Source organism: Lacerta agilis, chromosome Z (genome assembly GCF_009819535.1).
Source record: "Lacerta agilis isolate rLacAgi1 chromosome Z, rLacAgi1.pri, whole genome shotgun sequence".
Classification (NCBI taxonomy): Eukaryota; Metazoa; Chordata; class Lepidosauria; order Squamata; family Lacertidae; genus Lacerta; species Lacerta agilis.
In genome coordinates this window covers 7,551,438-7,562,101 of record NC_046331.1, presented here as the reverse complement: position 1 = coordinate 7,562,101, position 10,664 = coordinate 7,551,438, and the positions used below count along the sequence as shown (strand labels likewise).

Sequence of the window (10,664 nt, the reverse complement as noted above, 5' to 3'; positions counted from 1 at the left end):
AACAGTTTTTCAAGGGATACTGGCATTAAGACTAGGATTTTGTGGACTGGGTAGTATGTAGGAGAGTGGAATTCCCTCCACTCAGAATAAAAACCACACTGGAGAAAATTGCTGGGGACACTATACTCTCCACATCCTTGAGATGAGCATTATGAGCTGTAAAGAGTCATATATTTATCACCTGGGGAAATGATCTTCCTTGGCAACAACAGTAGCTATACTCATGGTGCTGTATAAAGACCCTTGAGGCGCTAAGTAGTAGAAGCCGTGTCTCTGTCATGGAGATCTTAACTGTCCAAGCAACCATTGCTTGCCTTGAAGGCCAAAGGCAGAACAGTTACTCTACCCTGTGTGCATTGGATTAGAGCCACTTTCTGCTCAATTGACTCATTATCCGACTGAATGGCAAAACCCTGCCTGCTGTGCACTGATGCGTACTGACAGCTCCCAATGTGCTCTGGGGTTGTTCATCTGCCCTGAAACAACTTCCTTGTCTCATCTTTGGTGGGAGTTAAGAGAAGCAGGATCTGGACACTTCCCAAGTGATGGCAGATGGTGCTGGAGGCAAGCAAGGGTGTAAGAGTCTGTCCCCAGCACCACCTCCAACACTACCAACTGTGTGTTTGGCTCTGTACGATCCAGCATCTTCATGCTGACTTGGATGCAGCAGAGCAGTGTGTGCGCTCATTGTCATCCCAGTCCTCTGGCTAGAAGGAGGTATTTCCATATCATTGGGAGCATGTGGGCCTTGGCGGAGTTTATGGGAAGGGCAAGCAAAGGTAAGTGGCAGGAGAAAACACTAAAAACTGCTTTAAACTAGGGTGGTACACTACCAGACCACATACAGTCTGTTCTGGGGTTGGAAGCCTTGTCTCGGGGGGGGGGCAAAATTGGCTATGCTTTGGATCCTTCTTGAATGTCCAATTTCCGGCCCAAAACAGAGAGTGACAGGGAGACAAGGTAGGTCTGCACCAGCCATTCTGGTCTATAGACAGATGGACCTGCCAATAGCTGCTGCAGAAGTCAGGTGAGACGTAGCCTTAATGTGACTGAAGACAATTGACTTGGGAGATCATATGAAGCTCTAGCCCAGGGATAGGGAATGTCAGACCCAAAGACTGGATGAGGCCCTCCAGGCCTCTCTGTCTGTCCCTAGAGACTCTCCCCTGGTCACACACCTCACAATCCCAGCTTCTTCCCCTCCCTGAGTGTTTTTTCCCCCCTGGGTAGGTACTGGAGCTCCAAAACACCTCTTGCTTGCCTCGATGTTGGGCAGAGAGAGATGTGTGAGAGTATCTGTTGAAACTAGCCTGCCATAGAGGTAAAATTCAGTCCTTGCTCCTCCCACTTTTGCCTCTGGTCCCACCCGCTACTGGCTTGTGGTTGCCCAGAAGGGTATGTGACAGATAATTTGTCATCATGGGATGGCTGGTTTCACCTGTGCTGTCTCACTTTCAGCCCAAGGAACCTTCAGAAAGGAGTTGCTGCCACTGATTTGTCTTTTAATGAACTGAATGGAGTGGAAGATTATGAGTCATGGGGGTATGGAGAGTGGGTGTATGCATTCGGCAGTGCTGAGATTATTCTTTGGTTGCTATCTTGTTAATGGTGTTGTTTTATAGATGATGGATGCTCTAGTACTTTGTGATTCCTATAATGTGACTTTTGCTCTAATTGCGCTGTTTAGCTTATTTTTTAGTTGTTTTGTTGGTGGCGTTTCATGGATTGCTTTTGTTGTTGTTTTTTACTTGTTCTATATTGTTTGTACTGTATTTTTTTTCTATTATGTTATTGTTATTTCCTGTTTGTAAGCCACATTTGAATGAAAAGTGGCATAGAAATATAATCAATTAAAAAAATCAGAGGTCTGAACTGATGGTTTGCAGGGCATCTGACAACCACATCAGATTGCACCGAGCGCCGCATGCAGTCTGGGGGCCTGCTTCAACTGGAAATGCCAGGAACTGAACCTGATGCCGTCGTGCACTGACCTTTCCTCCCCACCACCACCTTTCATATTGAGAGCTTAGCTGCCCTCCCCCGCACACATACATACACTCCCTTTGGAACAGGTGTGGTGAAGCTGGGACCCTCCAGATGCTGCTGTACTACAACGCCCATCCTCCTGGCTTGCGGGAGATGATGGGAGATGTAGTTCATCAGCATCTAGAGGGTCTCAGGCTTTGCTCTCCTGTTCTAGATGGTTGATTCCTTCTGCAGTGGGTTTTCTCTAGTCAGTCAAAGAATATGTTAATGAATACCTATTTTCTTTTCTCTCTCCCTCCCACCATCTCTCATTCAATACAGTTGAAGTGAACTTGCTGGACATACTGGCCTCCCACAACACAGACTTTGGCAATTTTTCACATGGCTATGATGATGCTAACTGCAGGATCTTGGAAGTTGGACAGTATGCAACGCTGAGCATCCCTTCTGTAGAAGCCTTTGGGGAGAAGTGAGTGTCAGGTGCCCAGCATCTTCACCTTTGTCTCCGCCTCCACATGAATATTGAAGTCACCCAGGTCTGTGGTCCTGTGGTCCTCCAGCAATACTCCAGAGACTACCTCAGGCAACTTAATCAGGAATGCTGTTGGGCAACAGGGTGGTCAGTAAACCAGCAGCATCTCCAGTCCATCTCTGTGGCCCAGCACCAGGTGCAGGCACTCAAAGTCTTTCCAAAGATCAAGAGGTTTTCTGGTCAAGGAGATAATGCTTTTGTGGACAATAGCAACAACCCCCCCCCTTGACTCCCCAATCTAGCCTGGTGCTGTACCACATACCCTGGTGGGCACAGCTGGGTAAGGCTAGGCCCATCCAACTCACTCACCCAGGTCTCAATAACGCACACCAGACCAGCCTTCTCATCCATGATTTGATCATGGATGAGCATGTTTTTATTATGAACTAATCTGGCATTCAGTAACAGCACCAACAAACCAGAGAGATCAGTGGATAGACCACCAGTATCTTCTAGAGGAGTGAGAGGACTGGGATGAGGAACAGAGACCAAACATCTAGGCCTCTGCTCCATATGGTAGTCAGCGCCTCCATTCTATCTGCACCTTCCCCATCCCACAATTACTGGAATTGGGGTAGCATTTTTACAATCCCTGCTATATGCCCACCTAGGCATATTTGAACACCACCACCACATACAACTGGAAGATTAGGGCCAGATTAAGACCCAATAGCATGCACATCCCCCACCACCAGGAGAAAGATGCTTAAGTCCACAACTACTCTCCTCTCCCTGCCTCTCACTCAGGGGGAACCCCACCAAACTAAACTGCTGCTCAACCAGAAGTTTCTCACCATGACTGAGGTTCACAGGCCTGTCTTCCACAGCATCTGGCCTACAATTCTGTATCCTGGCTGACAGCAGTGGACACCCATGCCCTGTGGCTCCCCAAAGTGTAAAACCCCTTTGGTGTCAACCCCTTTGCAGTGGACCCTACTGACCACGGCAGGGCCTATTATCATAATAGTAAGGTACCACCCTCTTTCTAGTTAGCCTTCTGTAGGCCTACTCCCCAAACTGATATGGAAATGTGGTGAGCAGTTCTTAAGACTGGAAAAATAAGAAACCAAATTGACAGATTCACTCGTCCTTATTTCTGTACCACTCTACTGCTGTACATGGATAAGGGCCACCCCAATTTGTCCTCACAACAACTCTGCGAGAAAGTCTAGGCTAAGAGAGAGAGAGAAAGTTACTAGCCCAAGGTTACCCAGTAAGCTTCATAGCTGAGTAAGGGATTCAATCTTTCTAGTCAAAATACAAAGCTCTAGCCACTATTCAACACTGCTATTCTGTTATTCATGCTGTGCTTCTCTCTTAGCTTTGCAGATGAGCTGAGTCTGTTGCTGATGCTCAGGTACTCTTTGCAGGAGAACACCAGTCTCTTGACTATCATTGGTCTTCACAGCAACATCCTCTTTCAGATCAGGATTACCCCTCACACCTTGGTATTTGTCGCCAGAAAGGGGCACCATTATGAGTGAGTTCAGTGCCATATTTTTCTTCATTATTGCGTCACATTGTTGCCCAAACAGAAAGCCAAACCTACCTGTGCTAAACTTCGACCAGGGAGCAGAATCAGTGGGGCAGTTCTCCTCCAGACTAACCTCTGGGCTATTAAAATTTTGCCTAGTGTTATTTTTCTAGAAAAAAGATGTGCCAGAACTCACCATGAGCATTTCCCTTGTTCTCTTATAATGGCAATGGCACTCACCTGAGAGATACTGGAGCTGAGTTCTGGTGAGTTCCAGCTGGAAAAAAGCCCCGATCCCTCCCATTCCCCCCTCCTCCATGCCATTAATATTGCCAGCACCACCACTATCCCCCCACCCACCCCTCCATAGAGATCTCCCAGTCCCACCCCCACCCCAAAACCAACCCAAACAACACAAAATCACCCTCCCCACTTCCTAACCACCCACAACCACCCACAACCCACACTCTCAATCCCTGCTCCAAGGACTCTACCCATAGCACAAAAGGAACCACACATACAAAAATAGATCCCTCCCCCACCAACCTCTCCACCTCTTCCTTCAGCACAAAAGGAAACAAACAAAATAAGCTGGTAAAATAAAAGAAAAACAAAGAAAGGAAGAAACCCATACCAACTAAAACAATACCCACAACCTCAATAAAATAATCAACAAACAGGCTTAAGTCAGACAAACAACCAGCAAAATTTTGGCACCAGATCGTTCCAATACCCATATCCCCACCCCAACTAACCAATAATGCTGTTAATAACATTGAGAACATTGCTTATAAACCTCATATCCAACACAGGCATCACAAAAGGTCTGAACACCATCTCACTGACCATTCCCTGTCACAAATGACAGGGAAGATGTCCTGTTCTTAAACAAGGCCTTCCTTGCCAGATGATCCAAGTTACCCCAAATAAACACCTATATAACTACATATAGGCTATTTTCTGTAATCTACCCCCCCCCCCCCCGCTTTTTAACCCAAATCTAATTCTAACCCCCCTCTTCCCCCACCCATCACACTTTATGTCAACAAAACTTAGTAGGTTTGATAGACAATATAAGGTGAGAGGGTCAGGACAACCCAGATGGGAAGGCCCATGGAGTAGCCATAATACTCAGTAGAGACCTGAACTTCAAAGCCACAACAGTGCTAACAGACAAGAGAGAGAAATTCATTTTTGCTAAAGGGATAAAGTAAAGTAAAGTGACCCCTGACCATTAGGTCCAGTCACGGACGATTCTGGGATTGTGGCGCTCATCTCGCTTTATTGGCTGAGGGAGCCGGCGTACAGCTTCCGGGTCATGTGGCCAGCATGACTAAGCCACTTCTGGTGAACCAGAGCAGCGCATGGAAACACAGTTTACCTTCCCGCCAGAGCGGTACCTATTTATCTACTTCCACTTTGACATGCTTTTGAACTGCTAGGTGCGCAGGAGCAGGGACTGATCAACGGGAGCTCACCCCGTTGCGGGGATTCGATCTGCCGACCGTCTGATCGGCAAGCCCTAGGCTCTGTGGTTTAACCCACAGTGCCACCCGCTAAAGGGATACTAGATGGCAAAATGAAGCTGACAATTAGCTCTCTATATGCCCCAAACTTGAAACAACTAGAGTTCATCCAGAAAACACTAAACAAGTTCCTCTCCTTCTCCAAAGGGGAAGCAATCCTGGGAGGTCACCTCAATCTGAATATGAGAGGCATATCCATGAAAGACATCCACCCTACAACCCCATGGGCAACTTTCCTCCGAAGGAAACCCCAACAATTAGGGACTCTTACAAACTGCTTGAGTGCTTTTGCCTGGCTGGAATGTGCCCTTGACCTCTAACAATGCATCTTGCTTGCTTGCTTGCTTGCTTGCTTGCTTGGATGGATGGATAGGGGTTGGAGATATATGTGTATAAGAGGCATGCTGCATGTCTGTTTGGAAACCTCTGACTTTATGTGGTTGCAATATATCCTAGTGTACACGTCCATTGCTCCACCCACTTTTGCCTCTGGCCCTACTCACCAATGCCCCCCTGGCCCTTGCAAGATTGTTCACAAGGGAATGCATCCCTTGAACTGAACAAGCTTCCCCAGCCCCTTCCTGGACCATTGGTAGAGATATCTGGAGATGTCAATGAAAGTGGAGATATATTGGATTGCCAGCATCAAAAGAATTGGGGGGGGGGTCAGAGGTCCAGATTGGAAGGGAATATGTCATGCGTGAACCTGAGGCTTGCACAACCGTGTTCTTGTAACGCACAGAGTTAAGGAACCTCAGACCCAGAGGCAAGAACATCCTATCTGACCTCAGGAGTCTGTCCAGTCCATGCCTCTCACCAGCCCTGCTTTGCACTCTCTGAGTGTTCTTGCCTGTCCAGAATTTATCAATGAATTCTGATGATGCCCCTTGGTTGCCTTGATGGAGGACAGAGAGGGTGTTGTGTGAGGGCATGCTGAAACTTGCCTACTGTATGAAGGTAAACATTTACAATTGCTGCTCTGCCCACTTTTGCCTCTGGTCCCACCCACCACTGGCATGTGGCTCCTAGTAAGTTGCCCAGAAGGAAATGTGGCCCCTGGTTCCTCAACCCTGTGCTTAGAGCTGGGGTAGCTGGCATGGTGCCCACCAGGTAATCTTGGATTACAGCTCCTATCAGCTCCAACCAGCACTGCTAATAGTCAGGGGTGGTGGCAGCTGAACAGCAACATCTGTGGGGGCATCATGTTGGCCACTAGTGGTTTAGAGTTAATGTCCATATATAGTCACAATATGTAATGCTAAAAATGCATTGCCCGGTCTCAGAAACTCACAGCATATGCTTGCATGGGAGATTTAAAAGATCATCCTCCAGTGCTGAAATTTCATCAGAGTGGGTGCTGGGCATGGCCTCCTAGGGGTGAGTTTTCTACAATGGTAGGGCCATAGCTCAGTGACAAGCCTCTGCTTGGCATGCAGAAGGTCCCGGTTTCAATCTCTAGCATACCTTAGTAACATGACTTGTTATAAGGCAACCTTGTGTTCAGAGGCAGCTGGGTTTTGAAGGTAAGAGTCTTGAGGGCTGGCTCTAGTGTTAGGCAGAGTGGGGCATCTTCCATCCATTGCCATCTGTCACACCTCTACCAGCAGACTCCCTGTTGCTGTGTGTTGCCTAACTCATGTATTGCTCTTTCTGGCCCTGTCACTTGCAGGTTCCCAGTTTCCTCCCTGGCAGATGGACACTGGCACAGAGTGGCCCTTAGCATCTCCTTGAACAGGTTGGCTCTGTATGTGGACTGCTGCCTGCTGGAGAGCGTTGGCTGGTCTGGTTACTTTGGCATGGGGGTTGCCACGGAGGGCCTGGTGGTTATTGGAGGTCTCATCGAGCCCTTTGAGGTCCCTTTCGAGGTGAGGAACAGCATAGGTTTGCAGCTGCATTATTCTTCTCAGGACACTGCCTACTATCATGCATGAAAATTCATAGGGAATAAGGCAGCTTTCTCTGTTCCCAAATAGAAAAGCTGTCTATTACAACGCACAAGGAAACTGTTTAGCAACCACGGTTCCCATAATCAGAGCTGGAGCTAGGTGATCTTGCGCCCCTGGTAGAACCGTCCAGGTTGCGCCCCATAGCCACAGACAAATTAATTCTTCTTTCCGCCTCTCCTCCAGCCCCCCCTCCACCCATTCAATTCACCCTCTATTAGAAACCTTTCCTTATGAGACAATAATCAATATTTTTATTTATAGACATATTTATGGACGTATTTTAGCCGATTTTGTGGCCCCCATCTGCGCCCTGGTGGGGGCCCACCTCACCACCCCCTAGCTACAGCTCAGCCCATAATGAGTTCTTCCTAACACATACTGTCCATTTTTATCCAGATGCTGGTAAGAATGTATATGTGCTGCTGGAATGGGTGCTTGTCTAGCCCAGACTCCTGTTCTCAAAGTGGCCAACCAGATTTGAAATTTGAAATACTTCATTGTCACTTGTACAACTTGTATACAGTGAGATTACACGAGCACCCCTTACTCAGCTCGCTTAGTCTTAATTCCCCTCGTTTACTCATGCACACCCACCTAACCCGAAAGTCAATTGCCCTGTTGTTATCATTCCATTCAGTAGCCTAACAGCCCACAGATAGAAGCTGTTCTTTACCCTGTGTTTTATAACCCAAAACATGAGTACATAATACAGTAATAAAACTTGCATTCCAAGTGTACAGCCATACCTCAGGTTACAGATGCTTCAGGTTGCGCGTTTTAGGGTTGCACACCGCGCCGAACCTGGAAGTACCTGGATGGGTTACTTCCGGGTTTTGGCGCTCGCGCATGCGCAGAAAGCCAAATCACGACCTGCACGTGCACAGACACGGTGCTGCGGGTTGTGAACTCTGCAGGTTGCAAACGCAACCCGAGCGTCCACTATCGTTGCATTTTAGCACCATGTTGAAGCTAAAATGCAACTACCTTTGGTGAGGTCCCTTAACTCTGTGCATTTCAAATATATTGTGCTAAGTCAGATGATACACAATCATATGTATACAATGAATACCTGTTTTCCCTCCCTTCCCCACCTTCCTAGGAATTTAAAGGAAGAGACTCCCCCTGAGTGAGAGGTAGGGAGGGGAGAGTAGATTCTAGCAGGGCACTTCTTATGCCCTTAAAGCACATATATATTCTTTAAAAGGGTAAAGGTAAAGGGGCCCCTGACCATCAGCTCCAGTCGTCTCCGACTCTGGGGTTGCAGCGTTCATCTTGCATTACTGGCCGAGGGAGCCGGCGTACAGCTTCCGGATCATGTGGCCAGCATGACAAGCCACTTCTGGCGAACCAGAGCAGCACACGGAAATGCCATTTACCTTCCCGCCAGAGCGGTACCTATTTATCTACTTGCACTTTGATGTGCTTTCGAACTGCTAGATTGGCAGGAGCAGGGACCAAGCAACGGGAGCTCACCCTGTCGCAGGGATTCGAACCAGCGACCTTCTGATCAGCAAGCCCTAGGCTCTGTGGTTTAACCCACAGCGCCACCTGGGTCCCATATATTCTTACCAGCATCTAAAATGTTGGTTGACATTGTTCTTTCAAAATACTCTGAGGAAGTGGAGTCTCTGTTGGGCTTTCTTAACTACCTCCATAGTTTTAACTCTGTGCTGCGTGATAATAGTGTTATGAGAGAGTGTTATCCACATCTGTGGTACCACTGTATGCATGGAGTGGTAAATGTGGATAACACTCTCTCATAACACTATTATCACACAGTAGCCATTGATAGCTTGAACCCCTGTGAATTTGTCCAATTTCCTTTTAAATCCATCCAAGTTGGTGGCCATCACTGCTTCTTGCTGGAGCGAACTCCATAGTTTTAACTCTGTGCTGTGTGATAATAGTGTTATGAGAGAGTGCTATGAGAGAGTGTTATCCACATTTACCACTCCATGCATTCAGTGGTACCACGGAGGTCGAACAGAATCCATTCCAGAAGTCTGTTCAACTTCAACTTCCAAAGCACAGCTTCTGATTGGCTACAAGAAGCTCCTGCATCCAATTGGAAAACACAGAAGCCCTGTTGGACGTTCGGCTTCCAAAAGAACATTCGAAAACTGGAACACTCACTTCCGGTTTTCGATTGTCCGGGAGCCAGACCATTCGACTCCCAAGGGAGCCGAGGTACAACTATATTTGTATACACCTCTATCTTATCCCTTCTTCCCTTATCTCTTAATTTAACATCTCCGAAATGTTGTAACCAGTGCTTTTCTTCTAGGAAAAAACCAGTGCTGGTACTGGGTACCCTTGAGTGTCCCCAGATAAAAAGCACTGGTTGTGACCCTTCCTCATAAGAAAGTTGCCCCAACCTCTTGATCATTTTGGTTGTCCTTTTTGAATCTTTCCCCACTTTGCAGTACCCTTCTTGAGATGAGTTTCCTAACACCCACATTTCAGAAACCTAGAAGGGTGAACAACAGGCAATGACTTAAGTTCATGTGTCTTGGAACTTTACTCCCCTACCATCTTGTTACTTTTTTATTATTCACTGTTTTATAACCCAAAGCATGAGTACATAATACAGTAATAAAACTTGCATTCCAAAAACTTTTGGTGCTCATTATATTTTAACCCTTCCCAAACTCCACCTTGCTTTCCAGGGTGCGCTGGGACAGCTGAGCTTCTGGATGGGAGATGCTAGAGTTGCAGATCGTTCGTGTCAAGCCTCTTACATCAGCTGTGGCAGCCTCCTGGACAAAAGAGCTCACCATGGCAGATCCCACTTCTGGAAGAAGTTTCCCCAAGCTTGGACTCAGGTGGAACTTTGTAAAGGGTTGGAAAAGAAAGGTCGAAGTGGGAAGCTGGAAAGAGGAAAGCAAATGATGATTTGATTACTGCCTAAGAACTCCCACCAAGTGTAGTTGCAATTAGCACCAAGTTGAAATGTTTTCTCCAACCGGAGGTTGTGCCAGAGGCTTGACAGGGCCTCAGACATCACTTCTAAGGCCATGAGGGGCCTTGGAGGTCGCAAGACCTCTGACGCGACTTCTGGTTTTCTGCTGGAAGTCACACCAGAGGCTTAGCAGGGTCTCAGACATCAGGTCTCCGACACGACTTCTGGTAGAAACTAGAATTCGTATCGGAGCCCCGCAGTGTGGGTGCTGAGCCACACACACACACACACACACACACAC

General features: G+C 47.4%; 1 protein-coding gene across 1 annotated transcript; it reads left to right on the top strand.

The window, feature by feature from the left end:
- Positions 1 to 3,508: 3,508 nt before the first annotated feature.
- LOC117040435 (collagen alpha-2(XI) chain-like) lies at positions 3,509 to 10,361 on the top strand. The gene is made up of 4 exons (XM_033138213.1): positions 3,509 to 3,551; positions 3,840 to 3,998; positions 7,188 to 7,383; positions 10,131 to 10,361. Exons 1-4 carry the CDS (start codon positions 3,541 to 3,543, stop codon positions 10,359 to 10,361), a joined length of 597 nt encoding a protein of 198 aa, XP_032994104.1. The 5' UTR covers positions 3,509 to 3,540.
- Positions 10,362 to 10,664: the final 303 nt, after the last annotated feature.

Bases quoted from the DNA above. Each gene is read 5' to 3' on its own strand.
- LOC117040435 (XM_033138213.1), top strand. The intron at 3,999-7,187 runs GTGAGTTCAGTG...TGTCACTTGCAG, and splicing joins AGAAAGGGGCACCATTATGA to GTTCCCAGTTTCCTCCCTGG. The intron at 7,384-10,130 runs GTGAGGAACAGC...CTTGCTTTCCAG, and splicing joins CCTTTGAGGTCCCTTTCGAG to GGTGCGCTGGGACAGCTGAG.